At 39.1% G+C, this 24,884-nt stretch overlaps 1 protein-coding gene across 1 annotated transcript in view; it reads left to right on the top strand.

The window, feature by feature from the left end:
* The window catches only part of CDH2 (cadherin 2), a 196,338-nt gene that overhangs the window by 117,032 nt on the left and 54,422 nt on the right, over positions 1-24,884 (top strand). Inside the window, exon 3 of the mRNA XM_026661747.1 lies at positions 23,130-23,356. Coding sequence (XP_026517532.1) covers positions 23,130-23,356 — 227 coding nt within the window. The remainder of the gene's footprint in view (positions 1-23,129; positions 23,357-24,884) is intronic.

The raw sequence follows: 24,884 nt of genomic DNA, 5'->3' as shown, positions 1-24,884 counted from the left end.
AACTCATTTTGTGCCTTAGCCTTTCTGATTTTCTCTGTACCTGCTTTTGCTGTTCTTTTGTACTCCTCCTTAGCAGTTTGTTCATACTTCCACTTTTTGTAAGCTTCCATTTTGATTTTCAGGTCATTAAAGAGCTCCTGCTGGAGCCATATTGGCCTCTTACTATTCTTCCTACTTTCTTTGCATTGGGATAGTTAGAAGTTGTGCCTTTAATATTATCTTCTTGAGAAAGTTCCAGCTCCCCATAACTCCCTTTTCCCTTAGATTTTCTTCCCAGGGGAATTTTCCTACCAGTTCTGAGTTTTGTGAAAGTCTGCTTTTTGGAAGTCTATTGTCTTTATTCTGCTTCTCTCACTCCTTCTTTTCCTTAGAATCATGAAATCATGATTTCATGATCACTTTCACCAAATTGCCTTCCACCTTCAGATTTGGTAACAATTACTCACTGTTAGTCAGAATCAAGTCTAAAAAAGCTGTTCCCCTGGTTACTTCCTCCACTTCCTGAAACAAAAAGTTGTCCCTAATACATTCCAAGAACTTAGTGGACATCTTTTGTTTTAATACATTATTTTTCCAACAGATGTCTGGGTAGTTAAAGTCCCCCATTACCACCACATTTTGTGTTTTGGATATTTCTGTTATTTATGATAGAAAGGCCTCATACATCTCTTCCTGATTTGGTGATCTATAGTTATGGCATTACCAAATTCATGGTCCATTTTGGTCAATTTCACGGTCATAGGATTTTAAAAATCGTAAATATCATGATTTCATCTATTTAAATCTGAAATTTCACGGAGTTGTAATTGTAGGGATCCTGACCTAAAATGGAGTGGTGGGGAGGTCACAAAGTTGTTGTGTGGGGGGCGGGTGGGTTTGCGGTACTGCTACCCTTACTTATGTGCTGTTGCTGGTGGCGGTGCTGCCTTCAGAGCTGGGCAGCTGGAGAGCAAAGGCTGCTGGTCAAGAGCCCAGCTCTGAAGGCAGAGCCGCCGCCAGCAGCAGCGCAGAAGTAAGGATGGCATGGTATGGTATTGTCACCCTTACTTCTGCACTGCTACCTGCAGAGCTGGGCCCTCAGTCAGCAGCCACCACTCTCCAGCCGCCAGCTCTGAAGACAGCAGCACAGAAGTAAGGGTGGCATAGTATAGTATTGTCACCCTTATTTCTGCGCTGCTGTTGGCGGGGCGCTACCTTAAGAGTTGGGAGCCCAGCTAACAGGTGCCACTCTCTGGCCACCCAGCTCTGAAGGCAGTGGGGAAGTAAGGGTGGCAATACTGCAACCCCCTTAAAATAACCTTGTGATGCCCCTGCAACTCCCTTTTGGGTCAGGACCCCCAATTTGAGAAAAGCTGGTTTCCCCCCTGAAATCTGTATAGTATAGAATAAAGCACACAAAGGACCAGATTTCATGGTGGGAGACCAGATTTCACAGTCCATGATGCATTTTTCATGGCCATGAATTTGGTAGGGCCCTATCTATAGTAGACCCTTACCATGACGTCACCTCTATTCTGTACCCAGAGACTTTCAACTGGTCTGTCTCTCACCTCCTTCTGGACCCCAGAACAAATATATATATATTTTTGATGTATAATGTAGCCCCTTTTTCTTTTTATCCTGCCTCTCCTTCCTGAACAAGCTGTACCCCTCTATACTAGTATTTCAGTCATCAGACTTATCCTACCAAATCTCAGTGATGCCAGTTAAATCATAATTTAGTTTATGTACTGATACTTCCAGTTTTTTCTCTTCATTCCCCATACTCTTTGCATTTGTGTATAGACATCTAAGATGTTGAGCAGAATCCCCCTCTAATTTCCTTTTTGTTGCTCCCATGATCCTATTGTAATTTTCCATGCCCTCTCCCCCAACATTTAGTCCTCCATTAAGGTCACCTTTTTATGCTTACCTGTGGGCTTTTGACAACCTGCCCCCTTTGATCCTAGTTTAAAGCCCTCCTCAGTACATTGGTGAGTTGGTGTGCAAAGATGCTCTTCCTCTTCTTCGTCAGGTGGGCTTCATATTTTTTCTGGGACAGCACTGCATGGTGAGGAAGCTGAAGCCCTCCCATTGACACCATCTGTGCAGCGTGTTCCCTCCAGTAGGAAAGAAATCACATGTGCTTTTTCTACAGATTTAAACATTTGTGAAAAACTGAGACAAAACCACAGTTCTAATAGCCATCATGTTTGGTTTTGGTTACAGATGTGGCTTTTCATCTCAGATTCCTTTAGGATAACTATTTGAGAAATCATGAGGGTGAATGACCATTTAATGGCTATCTAAATACAAGTGAAGGAGTATGAGTTATGTGTGGTATCAATATAGGCCCCATAACAAGGTTGCCCTGAGGAAGAGAAGGAAGAGGTCAGTCAGAGCTTGCAGAACCAAGTGGGAATGGCCAGACCAGAGGAATTACTGTTCATTCTGGGAGACTTCAGTGCTCAGACTGGCTCAGTTTGATCAGGCTATGAGCAGATTCTGAGACTGTATGAACTGTGATTGCAGAACACAGAGGGCGTTGCAATGCTTGACATGGCAATCAGTTGGTGATTACCAATACTTGGCTTAAGAAAAAAAAATCATCTTTACACATACCGAAGTGGTGAAGTAAGTGTGCAAATAGATTTCTAGCTATTCTAAAAGAACCAGAGGAAGATGGTTGATGATTGCAAGCAACACTGTCACACCCGAAGACAAGACTGGCAAATGAACCTAGTGTAAGCTTTGCTCCAATGAAACATGCATCAGAATGTTTAAACTGTGCAGTGTGACTATAGACAAGTTTACTGAGACACTCACAAAGTTTGAGTCAAGAGATACACAAATTAGAACAGCAGAAGAGGAGTGGTGTCTCTTCAAGAATGTATTGATCCAAAATTGGAGATGCTATGTGGACATGCTAAACTGGGTAGACCGCGATCTGTTGAAGAATGGTGGTGCAAAAAAGAGGTTCAGAAAGCAGTAAGAAATTAAAGAGATGCCAGAAAGGTGATGGAAAATAACCCTTCAGAAGAAGTGATTGCCACATATAGTGCCTCCAAGCAAGAAGCGAAGCAAGCAGTCAGGCGATAAACCTAGCTTTAGGGAAGCTGTATAATGAGTTTAACAACTACCTTCAACTTGCCGAAAAGAAAATATATGTGATCATGCGGACGAGAAACAAAAGAAAGGAAGACAGAGTGAACACACCATTCCTGAAGAGCACAGGAGGCAGACTGCTACTCTGGGGGAATTCTGCACCACCGTGCATGTGCAGAATTCATGTGCTGTGCAGAATTTTTTTTTCTCAGCAGAAAATACATTCTGTTGAGAAGTGCTAGTGCTACAGTTACGCCTTTTGCCAACCAGGGGCCACTTTGGCACCAGAACAGAAAGCAGCCCCAGCTGCGAATAGAGAAGAGAAAAGCTGCGTTCCTCACAGCTTCCTGCCTATGGGGCCAAGTCAGGAGACACGTGATATGGGGGTACTGACCATGTTGAGCACATGGTGCTGCTGGGGAGGGGCGATCACAGACTAGGGTTCAGAAGGGTTAGTGGGGGGAGGACAGACTGGGGTGAGGGCTGAATGGGAGTGGGGGTTCGGGGATGGCTGAGTGGGGGTGCCGGGACACCGGGGGAAGGGGGAAGGGGGCTCAGGGATACATGGGGAGAGCGGGCTGGCTGAGTGCAGATGCAGGGGCACATGGGGACAGGGGCAGATGTGCCTGATTGGATGGGGGAGGCTAGGGGTCAGCCAGGATTTGTATGGAGGAGGCTCCCCAACTCCCTAACAATCCCTGCCCTCCCCACCCCCTCAAAAAACTGTTCCATACTTTTCCCACCCATACCCCCGGCAGGTTCACACCCAGGCTCCTTCCCAGAAACTACTTCCCTCTCTCTAAGCTTCTCCATTACCCCTGACTCCCCCAAGCCTTTGCACTGCTTCTGAGGGGTGCAGGAAGTACATTTCAGTATTGTAGTTTAAATGAATTATTTCTCAAAGTTCTGTATTCATATTCTTAACAAGGAATCTATTTGTTAAAAAACATTTCTTGAATCTTTTTTGTTGTCTGTATTGTTACAAACATACTTGCTGACAGGTATTTTGAAATCAATTACCAAAATAATTGAAACTGACATGATTATATTGTGTTATTTTGACAAATAACATATGCAGAAGTTTGCAGAAGCTTAAAATACTGTGCACAGAATTTTAAATTTTTCTGCACAGAATTCCCCCAGGAGTAGATGGCTTGTGACAGAGGACACGGTATGTAACTAATGGCAATTAATACTCTGAGGGTCTGCTTAATGAGGAGAACCCTTTATGCACTATATTACCATCATGCGAATCGATAATTATGGATGTCAGAGGCAGACGTCAAGACTGCACTGCTGAAGATGGCACCTGGAAAAGCAGCAGATCCTCACGACATCGTGGTGGAAATTATCAAAGCCTTGAGAGAGGTTAGTGTATGCTGGCTCACACAAGTCCTGCACGCAGTTTGGAAAGAGAATTAAATCCCAAGAGACTGGAGAAAGTCTATACTGCTACTGATGTGCAAAAAAAAAGGTGTCATACACGACTGGTCGAAGTACTGAAGAATGAAGCTGTTGTCTCACTGCATAAAACTGCTAGAGAGAATCAAAGATAGCCACATTTGTTGAATAGTGGAGCCCATTGTAGGAAAGGATCAGTTTGATTTTAGAAAAGGAAAAGGGATGACAGATGGTATGTTTATTGCTAGACAGCTGGTGGAAAAGAAGCTGGAGGGAAATGTTGTGCACAGTTGAGCTTTCCTGGATTTGGAGAAAGCATTCAACAAAGTATGCAGGCGACTGCTGGTGCCTTTGCTATGATTCTTTGAAGTATTAGAGTATCTTGTCCAGATGGTTATAGGTGCTCATGGTGGTTCCAGGACAAAAGTGCGGATGCCCTTTGGTGTAACGGAGGGTTGTGAGATGAAGGTTGGGCTACACTAGGGGTCAGTGCTTGGTCCATTACTATTCTTAATTGTGATGGACTTTGTAAGTAAACATATCCAAATGGAAGGTGGTACGAAATTGATCTAGGCAGATGATATTGTGTCAATGGCCATCAGTGAGTAGTAATTGCTCGAGGCAATTGATGTCTGGCACAGGGTACTAACAAACTATGGCTATAAAATTAGTAAAGAAAAGACAAGTCATGTGGGTGACTCACGCGCAGCCTAGAAAGATGAATATTAGCATCAAGGGCCAGCATCTAAATCAGGTTTCTGTGGTTAAGTACCTTAGGGGCTGGTTAGTGACAAGTGGAGAAATAGAAAGATGACTGCAAGCAAGGCTGCTGAGTATGGGGGAAGTCTGGCTCATGATAAGTGGAGTTATTTATGATAAATGGAAGCCCAGACTACTTAAGGAACACTTATACAAAACCATGGTTAAGACCATCTCTTCTGTACAGGTCAGAGACATGGGTGACCAAAGAGAGGCACTTGAGTAGACTTGAAGCAATTGAAATGAGATGGTTGAGGGCAGTGTATGTGGGGGGTGATATTGCTGGACCATGTGCAGAATGATGTAATCAGAAGTGAGGCCAAGGTCTGTGATATTAGAGAGAAGTGGCAAGAAAGGAGGTTGAGATGGTATGGGCATGAATGAAGAGAATCCTGTTAGGGAGGCATTTGAGACTAGAGTTAGCAGGCTGACAATAAGAGAATTGCCTAGTAAACTGTGGATTGATTGTGTACGGGAGGATGGAGTGCATAGGTAGCGGGCAATGGACCGGCAAGTTTGGAAAAAGATTAATCCTGCAACCTGACTCCAGATAGCTGGGAAAAGGGGAAGAAGTAGAAGTAGTAGCCTTTAGGGAAAACAAACATCTTATTTTCTTTGCAAATTACCAAACATTGCATTTCCATCACCCAAATGTTGGTACATGCTTGAGAGTAACTCATCTCTTTTTGGAAATTATTAATATTGTTTATTTGTCAGTAGTATCTAAGAACCCCCATCAAAGATCAGGACCCCATTGTGCTAGTCACTACAGAGCAAAGAAGACAATTGCAGCCTCAGTTTTCAATCTAGGTAGTGGAAGGCAAACAAGTTTCTGATGTGTAACATCTCTCTTCAAACACAGTAGTGTTTACTGAGAAATGTGAAAATTTGCAGTATCATGACCTGGAAACCTCATGAATCAGGATTTCACAGGCCAAAATGTATTGCTGCTTATCACAGAGAATTTCTGGCTGTAGGCAATAAGAGGTTAAGGATTGTTTCTGAATATGTTAATGAAAATCCTTCAGGAACAACATTTCAGTAAGATTTTTGTTGTGGTACATGTAATCGGTAATTTCCAAACTCTTGTAATTTTGTTCACCCTGCAATAGATTTCAGAAAGGTAATATTCTACTCCTGCCCCTATGGTTTTCTAAAAGTAGACTTTTAGTTGTACTTTAATCAATCAAGCCTCCTGCCATTTTCACCCAATATGCCAATCCAACACAAGCTGAATCTCAATTAGACTGTCTTGTATTTTGCACTTAGCAAGACCCACTGGAAAGTCCAGATAAAAATTTGCTTCATTTGTCACAGGAAGCACATCTTCAAACATATCAAAAGGTCTGTTCATTTCCCTTTTTGTTCTTCAGTGGCTGGAAGGAATCATGATGGTTAAATTAAAGCATATTCATCCAGGTCTGTGGCAGTCTGTTCCCTAATAAGATGTTACCTGGAATATATTTCATACATTTGCACAGCGTTGTCTTGGTACTGTCTCTTAAAGTATGTCTTAATTTGTGTTGACTATATAATAACATAAGATGCTTCTTAGATGAATGCTGTAAAATTTGCAATCCCTCTCATTTGTCTGCATTTCACATCCAAGGATCTTTTTCCTATCCTGTATTATCATATGTATTCATGTTGTATAGCTGTTGGACTCATCTGCATTTCAACAAGAAAACAATTCTCTCAGTTATTTTTATTAGCATTACACTTTTTTGTTCTAATTTTGGTTATTCTCTGTTTACGCTAATTGAAGTGGCTTATTTTTGAGCCTTGCAATTTTGTAGTCTCCTAGACTGAGTATATGAGGGAGGGTCGTGGTCTTTGAAAGAAAATAATTATTACTTGTAATTTGACTTTTCTCATACAAAAGCACAGTTATCTGCTCTTTACGTTTTCAAGGGCTTGAACTTTATGGTGTAGTTAGGCATGGAGATGAAAGGAAAGATACAATGGCTTTCTACAATCAGTATTTCTATCTGCTTTACTGCCAGGTGAGCCTTATGTAAAAGAATTCAGTAATTTTACGTATTTTGTAAAGAAACCTGAGTCTGAGGCAAAAGTGACACTAACATGAGACTCTGTCAAAAATATGGCCTTCAAAGAACTCTAATTAACACGAGTAACAAAGCTGGTCTAGTAACCTAGTGGTATCTCTTTGTGCTGACACACCAGAGACCCACATTTTTCTTCCTCTTCTTTCCTGCTTACTGGGCCAGCTAGAAGTGGGAGTGTTGCTCTTGATGTCAATGAGGATGTGATACCCTTTCTTTCATAGATAATCAGTCATCCATGGTATTCATAGAGTGCCAGTCACTGCAGAGTGTTTAGGCAGTAGATTTCTTCTAGTGATTATACTTTTTCTTAATGTTTTAGTTCAAAAGAACTAAGGTCAGAATTAAAAAGCACATATTCAGTATTGCCTAACTCTAAAATGAACATAAGGCAGTATTCATCCATGAGATTCTGCTGTAATATATAAAACATAGATGAGTTTTCAGGGTTTGTGGTGTCAGAAGAAGCCCTCCAATTAATTTTATTCATTTGTAATGAATGTGAGGCCTAATATTAACCCTTCTTTCTTTATTTCTAAGAATAATGAAACTCGCTGAGGCTATTAACCTCAACAATGGGTTGAGGGGGCAAGAATGTATACAAGCAGGTGCACTGAGCCATCAGAATGGTGAAAAATCTAGATACTAACAGAGATTCCTTCCAGCATGAGAGACGTGTATTACCTTGTCAATGCCTTTGGTATCTTTATACGTTTTTGTTTTCTTTAATCACTATGTTGCAGACACGCTCTCCTTAAATTTACTATTATAAATGGCTATAGCTATGTTTTCATTCATATATGTGTAAAGTATATTAAAAATGCATTCAAATGACTATGAAAACATAAATGATACTCTTCAAATACAAGCAATTCACTGTCAGTCTAAGTACTGCTAGTTCTCTTATCTTTAGTTTATTTTAAGTGTACTATGAAATACCAGAGGAACAATTTGTTTGAAATTTCACAACTGTTCTAGGGCAGTCTTTGTATGTGAAATGTACTGCACTAGCTCACCAATTTACTGGATGGTTTTTAAGGGTAGATATCAGTGTGCAGGTGTTCATTAAAAAAAAATCCTGAGGATAGTCTAGGTAACATTAAGCAACCACTGCAACTAGTTTCCTGCCAGAGGTAGACTGGACATGATCCACTGATAATATAATCCTTATTATTTATGAGTTTTATTGCTCTGTCTCTCTAATACATCAGTGTAAATATTGCTAGGCTGTCGCTGCTTTTCTTCTGCAGTAACTGCAGATTCCGTGCCTTCTGAATATAAAATCACCAAGTTAAAACAAGTAGGATATTTTTGTACAATTAAGGATTTTTTCCCGAAAAATATATTTTATTTTTTCCTAAAATATAGGCTAAAATTGAATCTCTAGATCTAGATTTCTATTTTACTTAAGTTCCATCGTACTCACAGTTTGACTGGAAACACTGATGCATAATACCAAGTACATTATATTTAATACTTATATATGAGAGAGCTGTGTCAGTGTTTCCCATTAATTAAACTTTCCAGGAGTTTCACTAGACTCTCTAAAGAGCTGGTTTGCTATTTAAAAACAAGACATCTTCTGGAAATTAAAAGCATCACTAGAACATATTACACAACACTGTTGTTCTGTATGAAAGATTAATAGAGGCCACTGCATTGTCATAAATATTTACAGTTTCTAAAATTTTGTCCACAGTGTGTTTGAATCCCAGGGGCAGGGCTTTTTGATTGTGCCAGACTAGGAGAGGGTGGGCATAGGACAGCCGACAGAGAGACACAAGTCAGGTGGAGAGAGCAGCATGAGCTCTGGTTCATTGCATTACTCCATCACAAATATGCACCTCTTTCAAAGGTTAAAGAATAAGGCAACTTCTGAAAAGATGTCTGCCTTCCCTCACCGCTCCCACAGCAGCCGGCTGAGGGAGCAACTCAGATATATAAGGATACAGGCTCAGACAGCAACTCGCAGAACCAAATGTCTTCTGCACGCTGGGCTGTTTGGGGAGGGATTGTGCTTATACATATAAAATCCCTTACAAAGTAATGACTTAAAGGCTGAAATCTTGGAGACTCCAAGATTTCAGCCTTTAATTAAAATGTACATTTTAATGCTCATACAGCCTTGGGTAATAGGACTTATTTATTGCAGGAATGTTGGCTAGAAAGTGGTGAAAGATGCATGTAGTCAGTGTTTCATTTTGGGCAAATCATTTCATCTCTATCCCTCATACTCCTACCTGTATAATGAAGATGATGATACCCATCTTCCTTTGTGAATTGTTTTGAGATCTATGAATGGAAAACTTCTCTATAAGAACTAAGTATGATGATAATGATTCAGACTTTGTCTACATTAGAACTTTTGTTGACAAAACTTTTGTCGATCAGGGGTGTGAAAAAACACACACCTGACCAACATAAGTTTCACTGACAAAAGCACCGGTGCTCGTTGGGGGTGGTTTAATTATACTGGTGGGAGAGCTCTCTCCTGCTGGCATAGAGCGGCTACACAGGAGACCTTACAGCAATGCAGCTGCAGCGATACAGCTGTGCCGCTGTAAGGTCCATAGTGTAGACATAGCCTAATTGTCAAGTAGTCCATAAACTATAGAGAGACGTGAGAATGTCCATATTTCAGGGCCTGTCTCAGCATCCATGTCAGTTCTATACAGCAACTCTTTTTTTCTGGTTTTTTAAACCCCTGCAGACTGGCCATCTGTGAGAGCTGCCAGCCAGCTGTGCTGGTGAGATTAACATAAGAACATAAGAATGGTCATACTGTGTCAGACGAATGGTCTCTCTAGCCCAGTATCTTATCTTCTGACAGTGCCATATACTTCAGAGGGGGTGACCAAAATAGGGCAATTATCAAGTGATCCAGTCCCTGTCATCCAGTCCCAACTTGTGGCAGTCAGAGGCTTAGGGACACCGAGAGCATGGGATTGCATCCCTGGCCATCTTGGGTAATAGCCACTGAAGGACCTGTCCTCCATGAATTTATCTAGTTCTTTTTTTTAACCCAATTACACTTTTGGCCTTCACAATATCCACTGGCAATGAGTTCCACAGGTTGACTGTGCATTGTGTGAAGTAATTCCTTTGTTTGTTTTAAACTTGCTGCCTATTAATTTCATTGGGTGACCCCTGGATCTTGTGTTGTGTTAAGGGGTAAATAACACCACCTCATTCACTTTCTCCACACCATTCATGATTTTTATAGCCCTCTATTGTATCCCCTCTTAGTCATCTCTTTTCCAAACTGAACAGTCCATCTTTTTAACCTCTCCTCATATAGAAGCTGTTCCATGCCCCTGATCGTTTTTGTTGCCCTTCTCTGGACATTTTCCAATTCTAATATATCTTTTATGAGATGAGGTGACCAGAATAGCTGGCAGTATTTCAGGTGTGAGTGTAACATGGATTTATATAGTGGCATTATACTTTCTGTCTTATGATCTATGTCTTTCCTAATGCTTCCTAATGTTCTGTTAGCTTTTTTGACTATGGCTGCAGATAGACTATAGAGCAGATATTTTCAGGGAAATATTCGCGATGAGTCCAAGATCTCTTTCTTCAGTCGTAACAGCTAAATTAGAACCCATCATTTTGTATCTATTGCTGGGATTATGTTTTCCAGTGAGCATTACTTTGCATTTATCAACATTGAATTTCATCTGCCATTTTGTTACCCAGTTTTGTGAGATCTCCTTGTTACTCTTTGCAGCCTGCTTTGGACTTGATACAAAATTATTCACAATAGTTAATCTGCAGGTTTTGCAACCTCACTGTTTACCCTTTGTCAAGGCTCCTTCCCCACTCTGAACTTTAGGATACAGATGTGGGGGCCTGCACGAAAACTTCTAAGCTTAACTACCAGCTTAGATCTGGTCCGCTGCCACCACTCCCAATGTGCTAATTCCCTTCCCTGGGTAGCCTTGAGAGACTCTTCACCAATTCCCTGGTGAATACAGATCCAAACCCCTTGGATCTTAAAACAAGGAGAAATTAACCATCCCCCCTCCTTTCTCCCACCAACTCCTGGTGGATCAAGATCCAACCCCCTTGAATCTAAAAACAAGGAAAAATCAATCAGGTTCTTAAAAAGAAGGCTTTTAATTAAAGAAAAAGGTAAAAATCATCTCTGTAAAATCAGGATGGAAAATAACTTTACAGGGTAATCAGACTTAAAGAGCCCAGAGGAACCCCCTCTAGCCTTAGGTTCAAAGTTACAGCAAACAGAGGTAAACACCCTAGGAAAAGGTACATTTACAAGTTGAGAAAACAAAGATAAAACTAACACGCCTTGCCTGGCTGTTTACTTACAAGTTTGAAATATGAGAGACTTGTTCAGAAAGATTTGGAAAGCATGGATTGATGTCCGGTCCCTCTCAGTCCCAAGAGCGAACAACCCCCAAAACAAAGAGCACAAACAAAAGCCTTCCCCCCACCAAGATTTGAAAGTATCTTGTCCCCTTATTGGTCCTTTGGGTCAGGTGTCAGCCAGGTTACCTGAGCTTCTTAACCCTTTACAGGTAAAAGGATTTTGGTGTCTCTGGCCAGGAGGGATTATAGTATGGTACACAGGAGGGCTGTTACCCTTCCCTTTATAGTTATGACACCCTTTAATCCAGATTGTGTATGAATATGTTGAACAGCACTGGTCCCAGTACAGATCCTGGGGGGGGGGCACTATTTACCTCTCTCCACTGTGAAAACTGGCCCTTTATTCCTACCCTTCATTTGCTATCTTTTAACTAGTTACTGATCCATGAGAGGACCTTCCTTTTTATGCCATGACTGCTTCATTTGCTTAAGAGCCTTAAGACCCAAGAGGGACCTTGTCAAAGGCTTTCTGAAAGTCCAACTACACTATATCTACTGAATTACCCTTGTCTATTTGTTGACCCCCTCAAAGAATTCTGAGAGATTGGTGAGGCATGATTTCTCTTTACACAAGGCATGTTGACTCTTCCCCAGAATATCATGTTCATATATGTATCTGATAATTCTGTTCTTTACTGTAGTTTCAGCTGCCCGGTACTGACGTTAGGCTTACCGGCCTGTAATTGCCAGCATCACCTCTGGAGCCTTTTAACAAGTCGGCATTACATTAGCTATCCTCCAGTCATTTGGTACAGAGGATGATTTAAGCGATAGGTTACATACCACATTTAGTAGTTCTGCAATTTCATATTTGAGTTCCTTCAGAACTCACGAGTGCATACTATCCTGGTGACTTATTACTGTTTCATTTATCATTTTGTTCCAAAACCTTCTCTATTGACACTTCAATCAGGGACCGTTCCTCAGATTTGTCACTGGCCTGCCTAATTATACTTTTACATTTGATTGGCCAGAGTTTATGCTCCTTTCTATTTTGCTCTGTAGGATTTGATTTCCAATTTTTAAATATATTTTTTGTCTCTAAGTTCCAAATTGACTCTATTGTTTAGCCACGGTGGCATTTTTTTTGTCCCCTAGTGTTTATTATTTTTATTGGGAGGGGGAGGGTAATACGTATAGTTAGAGTCTCTATTATGATGTTTTTTAAAAGTTCCCATGCAGTTTGCAGGCATTTCATTCTTGTGACTGTTTCTTTTAATTTCCATTTAACGAGCTTCATCATTTTTGTGTAGTTCCCCTATTTCAAGTTAAATGCTTCTGTGGTGGGTTTCTTTAGTATTTTCCCCCTACAAGAATGTTAAATTTAATTACATTATGGTTGGTGTTACTGAGCAGTTCAGCTATATTCACCTCTTAGACCATATCTAAGTACTAAATCAAGAATTGCCTCTCCCCTTGTGGGATCCAAGACTAGCTAAAGCAGTGTCTAGAAATTTTATTGCTGCATCCCATCCTTTGGTGACATGTTCCCAGTCAATATTGTGATAAGTTGAAATCCCCCATTATGACTTGGTTTTCTGTTTTTGTAGCCTCTCTAATCTCCCTGAGTATTTCACAATCACCATCATCATCCTGATCAGGTGGTCAGTAGTATATTCCTACTGCTATATTCTTATAGTTTGAGTCATTTAAGATTTTTACTATATTTGGCTCCATGCTTTCTCCTGCATATAGTGCCACTCCCCCACCAGTGTGATCTACTCGGTCATTCCTATGTATTTTGTACCCTGGTATTACCACGTCCCACTGATTAACATCATTCCACTGCCTATTATATCAATATCCTCATTTAATACCAGGCACTCAGGTTCACCCATCTTAGTATTTAAACTGCTTGTATTTGTATACAATCACTTATCAACTTTGTCAATATTTAGTTGTCTGCTTTCATATGATGTAATTGAATGGGACTCTTTTTCATTTGTTTCTCTTCAGCTCTTATCTATGCTTTATCAATGTCTCTCCTTTCCTCTTTACTCTTTACAGAGTATCCCCTTTAATAAATCCTCCCCTAAAGGATGTGTCTGTCCAAACCATGTGTTCTTCTGTACCTGTTGGCTTTTACCCCAGCCCTTAGTTTAAAAACTCCTCTCTGACCTTTTTAATTTTATATGCCTGTGTTGGCTCCCCCTTTCCCAAAATGTTCCACAGTTCCTAACAAACCTAAATTCGTCCACTGAACACCATTGTCTCATCCACACATGAACAGTAGGTTGACTGAAAGCATGTGTAGCAACCAAGGATCAACACACCAGACCTGTTCTCATACCGCTAACCCTACAAAGCCCCACTTGTCAAGCCATCCCTACCCTATACTTAGAGTCAGATCACATGAAGTGATGGACTCACTCTGACTGGGCATGATTGAAGGTTGCAAGCCTACTGGCAGGACAGCCACAGCACCTAATTTAGAGTGGATATTGGAGATTTTGTAGATTGAAAGGTGGGGCAAAGAGAGGCTAAGTGATAGACAAAATCATAAAAAATATGAAAACAGAAAACTCAGGCAGAAGGAGAAAGTAGGAGAGAGGGAAGAGCAAAAAATAAGATAGAACTTGGAGCCTGAATATATAGAGATGGTGGAAAATACAGTGCAGGAACTGGGACTGGGAGAAAATAGCAAAGGGGACACAGACACTTACTCTCTTCTGCACCCTGGGCTTTTGCATTTAGGGGTGGGGGAAGAGCTGTCTCTTGCATTTTCTAGGGATGACTAAAAACAAACAGAAAACATTGGTTGTTTTCCTTTTACAATTTAATTATTTTTATTGTAGTTAAACAGCCTTCTAAATTCTATAATGTGCTGACGAGTAATAGCATCTCAGTTTCTTAAACCACAAAAAAAAAATTGCCTTAGAAAAGAAGCCATTATTTTAAAATATATTGAAGACAAAGAAATGTCCCTACTAAGAGCCTAAACTGGGAAGGTGGTCTATTTTGTGCTGGCTGTGTGAAAGGCTACACTTTCCCTTCAGTCTCCTGGTCTGACTGTTCAACAGATATTCTTTAATTACCAAATTGGATTTTAGCAGTTGTAGTGAGTTGATGCATTGTGGGCACATGAGATTAGTGTTTAATCCTGCTTTTTATTACTATCTAAAATTGCAAACTTGAGAAAATATTGCAGGTGTATTGCACACTCAGAGTACAGAAATGAGACTTATTACTGAGTTTTCTTCCAACTGGCACCAGTTAGAGAAAATTCCAGCGGAGCTCTGCAGTGATGCATAACCTTATATTTACCAACAGTGTGTTAAATAATGTGAAGTGAAGGAGGACTGCAATCTCTTAATATATATATATTTTAAAACTAAAGTAGTTGTCTAAATATAAACGTTTTTCCTCTTCACCCCAAGATATTTACTCTCTTCTCTTGTATTTTATTTTTTCTGAAATAAAGACAAAAGGGATGTCAGAGCTCAGAAAGACTTTTGTGTTAGTGAGCGGTAGGGAAAAGAACTGAAAAGGATCAGTGAATCAGATGTAATTTGGGCTCTGTTTGAGATACCAAATCTGAGTTTTGCTGACGGCCAGTATTCCTGTTTTGAAAAGCTGCATAGGCACTTCTATCAAACAGAAAGAACTTTATCCCTATTTTCATTCTGGCATGCCTATTATGACTTTGTTCAGCAAGCAAAGAGGATTATGGGAAATGGAAAGTAGGTGACATGTTTTATTAAAGAACTGTGCAAGTCTTTCACTGCGAATTGAAGGATTGAACAGTCTTGTGATAGTATTTTCGTTCACAGGTAACTTTAAAAATATAGGGCCCTTATATTGATTTAGCTAGCTTAAGGGGAAACCAAGTAGTGTTGAATATGAAAATTTGCTTTTAAAAAGTGACTGTAAGGTGTAACATTTCTTATTTACGTTTTCAATATTTCTCATTTATATTTTGCAACAAAAATATTCAGTACTGCTGAAAACATACTTTTTAAAATTAAAAACTATAAAACTGCACAGAGAATAAGAAAAATAAAGGTGAAACTTCTGTCTGTCTGTCTCTGTCTCTGGCATAAACACCCAGATTGCCTTGAACATGCAATATTTTAGGACAACGCATATACCACAACGCCTGGTGAGATGCCATCAACCGTGGGCACTCTGGCTGGCACAACAGTGTTTAGTATACTCAGTGTGTTTGATGATGATGTTGCATATAGTGTTGTTACTACTTGGAAAGAAATTAGCTCTTGTACTGAATGGCCAAAAAAATAGCAGAAACTGGCACAAAGTATTTTTGCCAGAATATTGCCCTTATAACTCATCCACAGTGTAAAAGTGCATAAATTTCACAGAGTAACACTTGAATTCTAGCAGTAGGTTAAAACTGATACATACCACAACTTGTTTTTAAACCATTATATTAGTACTGTTTTCAGCTGATGAGATAAACAAACCCTGTGACTTAGGTCTCAACTCTGCAAATATATTTTTTCCTTTAGTTAGACTATTTTTTGTTTTTGTTTTTTTGTTACTAAAGGATTAGTGAACTGAGTAAAGGAGCCTTACAACATGAAGATGTGGAAAGCTGAGCTACTAAGAGGCAGATTGTGGAACCCTTAACATTGCAATTACTCAGACCAATAGTCCCACTGATTTCAGTTGTGTTGCTTGTGTGATTAACTCCCCATCATCGTGAGTAACGGTTTCACAATCTTGCCCTGAGTTTGCACAAATTTGCAGAGCATGTTGTGAGAGTAGAGGTTTTGCAATCAAAGAGCTATATATGGCCCTTAATAAGCATCTCAACTCACATTGTATCATATGTACTGCATATGACTAATTGAAGTTAGATACTACTCAATATGAGTAAGGATGTCAGAATGTAGTACATAGAGTATGTCTACACAGCAACTAGACACCCACGGCTGCCCTGTGCTAACCAGCTTGGGATTGCGGAGCTCAGGCTGTGGGGCTGTTTCATTGCTGTATAGCCTTCTGGGCTTGGAGTAGGACATACGCAGTGGCAGGGTCCCAGATCTCAGGCTCCAGCCTGAGCCTGGAAGTCTACACAGCAATGGAACAGCCCAAGCCTCATGAGCCCAAGTCAGCTGGCATGGTTTTGCTTTGCTGTGTAGAGATACCCTAAGATTGTAGACCAAGATTTTTAAAAGGGACTAGTGGATTAGTATGTTCGCTTTTCTGAAAGCACTAAGGAACTTCTCTATGACAGTCCACTTTAAGGTGTCTCAAGTTAGGCACCCAAATAACAGAAGCACCCAAAAGTAACTAGATTTAAAAAAAAAATCTTTTTGGTAGTGCATGGAATAATTATAAAATGTGGTGCGTGTGTGTAAGGACAGAACCAAAAGGTACTACAAAAAAGAATTAAAAAACATGTTTAAAAGAATACTGATATTGAAGCATCTGTGAAAGGGACAATGAAAAGTTTTAGTATAACATTTAAGAATGGTTATAATCAGAAAAGTGACTATGTAAAAATGACCTAATATTTGATATTTATTCTACAATTAATGATTTCCCTATCAAATTTGCTTGTCTTGTAAGTGAAGACAAGATATTTTTTATTTGCAGCTCATCCTGTTGTCGAGAAACCAAACTTGTTTTTTCTTCTATGTACATCATCAGTAATAAAGATTCTGAAATCAGATGATGCATAAGGCAGGCTAGAATATACTTCTTCACAGCTACAATAATGCTACACTTCTGATAGTATAAAAAAAACCTAACTTTATATATTACTTAAAGATTACCTATATTTGTATTGAAGGATGTCTCATGGACGTTTCTTGTGTCAATCTGTGTACCACAAGTTGAAATATGAGTGGTTCCATTCAGATGTTTAAATTGGGTAACGGATCCCCTTACAAAGAAAGGGGTAACCAGTCTGAACAAAGTACAGTGTTATAAAGCAGTGTATTTTTCCCCCCCAGTTTCCCTATCCCTGAAACTAGGGAGGCCTAAAAAATAGCCCTTTCTTTTTGGAAACAGTACAGTGTTCAGATGTTAAAAATCCTTAGACTGTCAGAAATCAAGGCAGAGCATCCCTAAATGCTTTCTTGCACTGTCAGAAGTAAAGAAACATGACTAGAAGCGTGCAAATTGGGTAATTGATGTGTAATTGTATCATGGTACTTTTGTTGCTATTTGTTTGATTCACTGAGAAGTTACCCTGCAGGGATAAATATATCTGGGTTTCCCATTTTAAGACATATTTTGTTTGCTATTTTTAGGAAATATGTGTTTAATAGCACTTGGAAATTATAATGTCCAAAATATCCACTGAGTGGACATTTGCTCTGAGGACAACATTAGGCTAAGATAAGTAATGTTTTTTCTGTAAAATAAAACCAATGTTGAATCATATTTCTGCCTTTAACCTGAAAGCATAGACTCTCACATTTTAAAGCTGAAAAATCCAAATGGCAAAGTACCCCTCACTGTTTTAGGATTAGCACAAATAAATGAAGTTATATATGAATATTTTGTATGAAAGTATCTTTATTGATTATACTAACATAGCCCATTCCTTATACTCTTTTTCTCAGTCCTTAGTTAAAACTCCCATTGATTTCAGTGGGAGTTTTGCCTGAGGAGATCGCAAGAGCGTGCTGTCAAATTGCAAACCAACATGTTAATGGAGCAGTTGAAAGTATATTTTAATTGTATGAGAAATTATGCTAGTTAATTGAAGGTTACTAGTAAGGTACATGAGAGCAGAGATGTATTTTACAGATATTATGAATCATTCATTTCATTAGACACAAGTGTGTGAATGGTTTAGTTCTCTAGTGTACTCTAAATGAAATTGCATGTTTAGTAGTACTTCAGGTTTTGTACACTACACATTAAGACACATGTTTTTGTTAATTGCATACAAGAAAATTTGAGAGCTTTATTTAATACCACAGAGATGCAGGAATTTAATTTATCTTTTTGTGGTTGCAGAGATTAATTTTTTTCTCTTTTAGGCAACAAATATATATTTGTTTTGGTTGGCATATAATAAAAAGCAATCTTAAATCTTTAAATTTTATTTACTCTCTAAATTCAAAACTGTCAAATGGATTACCTTTTAAAATACTCCATCTTTAACAGCAAAATAATAACAATACAAATAACAATAACATAAATATAAAATTTGCTTCTGGATTAAGGCCCATATCCTGTAAATACTTACACACCGGAATAACTTTAAACCCATGAGTAGTCCCATTCACTTCAATGGGAATATTCACATCATTAAAGTTAAGTATGTGCGTAAGTGTTGGTGGGATTGTGGTCTAAGACTTTTGAAATCTAAATTTCAGCCTTTCATAATTAATCTGCTTCCTTTAACTTGCAGAGATTTGTATTTGATTATGTGGATACCATTAATAAAGAACAATAAAAGACTATGTAAATATCTATTATTTTTGTTGGCACTGAAACAACAATGTGCTGTAAAATATAGCTGATAAATCCTTTTAAAGTGAAAAATATCCATTATGATTAATTTTTTTGAAAGTAACATTGTTTTGGAAATATGCATCCCTTTCAAGGTGTTTGGAACATGATTAGTACCAGTAATGTCTATTCTCAATGAAAAATGTTTACTTACTACTTCTACAAAATCTCACTACTAATTAGCATTGAAAGCAAATAATTAGGATTCCATCTTTTTGATACCAGTTGAGCACTGAAAAATGAAGCAAACTAAACTGAATCAAATTTACAAGACTAATAGCCATGCAGTTGGGGAAAAGGTAGCTACTACTCAACCTGTACTCTGTCAAGGTAATTTAATTATGAACAGTTATACTTCTCTGTAATTTGTTAATATGTGCTCTTTGCAGAAGGAGAATAATTCTGCCAGGGCACTGACAATTTTATACATTTTAGGCAGGTTGCTGTCAAAAGACAGCGGTTTTCGTTGAATCTTATAACATATACCGGTAGTTGCCTGCAGGAAGAATATCAATGAAATGGATTGCAGCTTAATTTTTTTTGAGTTATTAGTATCTATATGAGAGAAAGTGGCGGGGGGGGGGGAATCTTTCAGTTTCTCATGAATTTTAGTCTATAAAATTGGATGCATCAAATTACTGAATACTATTTTTTAAATTATATTTTTTCATATCATTATATCTCAATAGTTCTTTTGAACCATGCTCATTGCAGTGTTCATTTTAAGTCTTACCTTTAAAAAAGAAAAAGGAAAAAAAGAAATGAGGTTACAATTTACATTTATTACCCCTTTCTCCTCTCCCCCTCCCCACACACACATTTGTCAGGAGTTAGATCATGCCCCCAAGATCCACAGACGAATATCATTATTCCTTTCCCCTGCAAGGGAAATCCCCTGTTAAGTAGGAGCCCCCAGCTGGTGGGGGAAGGCTGACAAAGACCCATGGGTCATGTGCATGGTTCTGACTCCTTGCTGACCCTTCCAAACGTAACTATTTTAACAAAGTGTCTTGCAGGGCTCCCTCTCTACTGGGAGTTCTGCATCTCCATTGGAGCAGAGCCAGCATGAAGACATGCTCTTGGGTACCCTAGCTTCTGTCCCATTCCGTTCTGATTGCTCACTTTCTTCTCTGAAATGATTTAAAAAGTCATTGAGAAGATCCTCTCTTCTCCACAGAGCCCTACAGCTGATCTGATTATTTGTAAATAGGATTCACGATTGCTCTTAATGGCATTGTCTAAAGCAGAATGTGGAATATTGTTACCCTAGTTTATTTGAATGCTGTTTTGAGGATATTTCAATAGTAGATTTCAGGATAATTAAGAAGACCCATTCTGGGTACTTTAACTCTTACATTTCTATAATTAATAGAGTCTAGTGCGCGGTTGTATTCTGGTTAGAAGGTCAGAACACAGAAGTATGTCTAATTAGGACTATAACGATTTCTTCATAATGATAGAGTTGCTGTAACCAATTATTTTACTTGATTTAGAATGCATGTATTTCTTTGGCTAGCTGTTGCAATTCAGAATATGAACTTGCCTTGGTAAATTGGGTCATATAATGAAGTAGTATGGATAATGGAATGGCTCACATCTAGGAAGGGGATCCTCTACATGTGGCTTTCCTTTCTTCCATGCGGAATTGAGGTTGTATTGCCCCATGTCACTGTCCCTTCGTCCCACAGAGCCCTCTTTGTAAATCTGTGGATCCATGTCGGAGAAGGGGATGGCTGTACCTTATGAAATAGGCGGGACTTGGGAGGTACAGCCCAAGGGAACTTATCTAGAAAAAAATAGTGGAGTCCCAATTTGGATGAAATTTTTGGTGGAGCATCCCCACAAACAGCATAGGATCTCTGCGGCAGTATTGTCAAGGAGCCAGGCAGGGATAAAAGGGGGGACGAAATAGTGCAGAGATTCAGAGCTTCTGCATGGATAGCCTTGTCCTTCCCCAGATTCAGTGAGATCTGCCAGGTTTGATGGCCATTTGTGTGCCTTTTTCCCTGGAGGAAATGAACCTTGCCCTGGATGGAATGATATGGTGGGAACTTCATTAAATATTCTTCAAGGAGATTCTCCCCTCACCCCACCCCCCGAACAACTCAAGCAGGTTTTACTGCCAGAAAGGGTGAACACTCTTGTTTAATTTTCCTTCAAAAAGCTGACATTTTAAAATTGCTATTGAATTTGCTGTATTTTTGAAAAAAGAAATAAAGTTTTATATATATAATTTTCCAATTGTCATCTTCTTTGTGTGCGTGTGTGTGTCAGAAGGTCAAAGGGAGGCATGTGGAAGACCCAGCATAACACAAAAGGATTAGCGAGGAAACTAATTTTATCTGTCATTTGAACATTGGTCCCAGTCCTTGGAGTTCAAGTACCAAAAATTATAATCTCTCTTCTCACTAACTTCCTTATAACTACAGTATATTAAAAAAAAAAAAAAAAGCATATGATGTGCAGCGTTTAGCAGGGTTTCTCTTGAGGGGGAACCTTTAGATTTTTGGAGACTTGTTGTTTGTGCATCATTCATTTCAGTGTAAAGGTCCAATAACTGGAATGAGGCACAAGGCTGGGATTCATCTTCACTATCTGCATTTCAGCCCAGCCTTTAATAATAATGCTTCACTCTTCTGTTGTTCATACAATCTAATGGTTTCAAAATGCTCTGAAAACATTAAAGGAAGGTCATCAATTTTAAAGCCACATTTCCATCTGATATTTTTTACTTGCCATTGTTACAAGTAACACTGACGATAACTAGAAATGAAGGGGATCAGAGAGAGAAAAATCTGTTGTACTTTGTGCATTTTACAGTACTGTGTATATATTCTGTTTCACTGTGGATCTTTCACATAGCAAAAGAGGAGAGGAAAACATTTGTAAATAGGAAGATATTTTAAAGTAGGAAAATGTGATTGTTAAAGGGAGCTCATAGGCAGGACTAGTACCTGCAACTGCTTTTAATCTACTTTTTGAAATTGACTGGATTTCAAGTGAATTGTATCCCTTTAAGACTTGTAGCATTCCTATGAGGTAAGCGTATATTATAATTCCCCTTTTACAAATGGGAAAACTGAGGACCGGAGCTGTTATGTGATCTGTCCACAGTAATACAGCATGTCAGGGACAGGAATAGAAAGTAGGTCTAACTCCCAGTGTTGTGCACTGCCCTCTAGGCTGCTACTTCAGTGCCATTAGCACTGGAGGTGCTGAATCTAAACCAAGTTTGTGATGATGATTGCCACGTATTAAAAATGTCCGTGGCATTTTTTTTCCCCAGTCCATGATAGCAGTTTGACTACTTTCTCTCCACTCAATCCTTTGCAGTAGTTTTAGGTGTTCATAAAGGGGAAAAGACAGTTTTAATTTTCAAAAATGCATGTTCTTTTGTGCACTTGTTTTGTCATTCTCTGCAGAAAGTCTAATGAGGTCATAATGAAATCGAACTCTGGATATGAAAAACTATCGTTTTTTTTAAAAGTTATGAATATAAAAATCTCCCTTTGACAGGAGCTCCTCTGTGTGGGGTAGAAGAGCCCATAGTTTTCTTCATTTTAATCCCCTATTGCCTTTGACACCCCTTGGCTTCAGCTGTCATATATACTTATTAGTGATAGTAATTCCAGTCAAGGTCAAAGAGGCTGGAGCTGTATTTGGAACCAATCAGTTCTGCCTCTTTGCGAGAGTGAGCGGATGGTTGTTGTGGAGCTCAAGGCCTCTGTAGTGGATGACAGGCAATCTGATTGAGAAATAGAACTTGGTCTTCCCTCTCTGAAGGATGCCACTATTATATGGGCTGATCCATAAAATATGATTTTTAAGTCCTAAATAATGTATGCACTTAACATGATGAAATGACAGTGAGTTTATTGTGACTGCGGAGAATAGGCTTTTAAGATACAGGTTTTTGTTCTTGACCTAACACCAGCTGATGACTGAGTTTAAGCAGGCTCTGTCTCTTTCGGTTCTTATATTCTCGATGTTTTTTGTGTTTCACAGTGGGGTTTAGAAGCTGTGATGAAAAGAGAAAAGTACAGTTTGAAAGCAGCGAGCCAGCAGATTTTAGAGTAGGTGAAGATGGTGTGGTATATGCAGCAAGAAGCTTTCAGCTTTCTACAGATCCCACAGAATTCATCATCTACGCTCAAGACAAGGAAACCCAGGAACAGTGGCAAGTGGTGGTGAAGCTGAGCATCAAGCCAACATTTGCAGAGCATTCAGAGAAGGTAAAACATTTGCCTTTGGAAATGTCTTTGAAAATAGGTTTTAGACTACATCTGTCACACACCTCAACATCTGACTTCCTGCTAGTGGGTAACTAGTGCATAAATAATTATAAAGCTGTAGTCTTTAAAAATAATGTTCCATAATCTATTATTTTATAGCCCTGCTAAAGTCATGGAAACCCATATCTGTTTAAAGATCCAGAAATCATTTGTATTTGAACAGATTGTTTGTACAGTTTGAGATTTGTACCTGAATTTAAATTGGAAGTGGTCATTTCTTTATTTTAAATTGCTGGAGAGCATTACAGTATTTATTCAAGCAGTTAAATTTAACCACAAAATAAACAAATCTCTGCTAGAATCCATCAATCAAGATTAGATTGGAACTGTAGATTTACAGCAGTAGCGGGAAAGCATTCCTGGCACAGAGTATTTGTATTGTCCCTCAATAATCAAATTGGGGACTGGAAATTATTTAGGATTCCAGCACTACTTTTAGGGAAGATAGTCTCCCCCTGGTGGAAACCAATATAAGCCAAGCCAAAGTAACACAAAATCAAACCTACCAATATTCAAAAAGAACAGGAGTACTTGTGGCACCTTAGAGACTAACAAATTTATTAGAGCATATGCATCCGAAGAAGTGGGTTGTAGCCCACGAAAGCTTATGCTCTAATAAATTTGTTAGTCTCTAAGGTGCCACAAGTACTCCTGTTCTTTTTGCGGATACAGACTAACACGGCTGCTACTCTGAAACCTACCAATATACAGTTAACCTAATATACTCCCTGTAGTAAATGTGATAGTCATGCTACACCCACCCCTTATACCACTGCCTGCTTTTTTTACTTCCTTTTACAAAGCATCTTTTACAAAAATAAATATTCTTCATAGGTTGATATAGCCACGCTAAACTTATAGTTACAGATCAAAGACTTAAGTATCTGTTTCAAAATAGATTGCATTTAGTTGTGCTAGATATTTTTCTAAGAATAAGCAATTGTTCTGCGTTTTTGAGATATTTAAGGCCAAGTCTTAATAAAGCATGTGGTGGTTCACATTAACTACGCACACAAGAAACTGTTCCTTTCAGAGGACATGTCTTTTCTGCGAAGAAAGTAGTGTTCTTAACTTGGATTTGCTAACATGAGTTAAGAAACTTAGGTTAAAATAGCAGTGACAACTCAGCTTTTAACTTGAGTTAGCAACTCAAATTAAAGCCTCTAAGAAAGCCTGGGGTCGAATTCTAGCTGTTAACCAGAGTTAGAAGCCAAGTTGCTGTGTCATCACTGCTGTTTTAACCCAGGTTACCTAACCTGACTTAAGAGGTCACATGTTTGCAGCGAAGACAAACCCTTTGGGCCCAGTTCTGGTGCCCTCAGTCACACTCAGGTAATGCCTTACATGTGAGGGTATGTCTACACTGCAAAGAGAAACCCGCTGCACCAAATCGGAGTCCAGGTCAGTTGACTTGGGCTTGGCTAAAATTGCACTGTAGACACTGAGGCTTGGGTTAGAAGCTGGGCTC

The sequence above is a fragment of the Terrapene carolina genome, unplaced genomic scaffold, assembly GCF_002925995.2.
Source record: "Terrapene carolina triunguis isolate 2854851 unplaced genomic scaffold, T_m_triunguis-2.0 Scaffold58, whole genome shotgun sequence".
In the NCBI taxonomy this organism is placed as follows: domain Eukaryota; kingdom Metazoa; phylum Chordata; order Testudines; family Emydidae; genus Terrapene; species Terrapene triunguis.
This window is presented reverse-complemented; position numbering and strand designations above follow the sequence as displayed.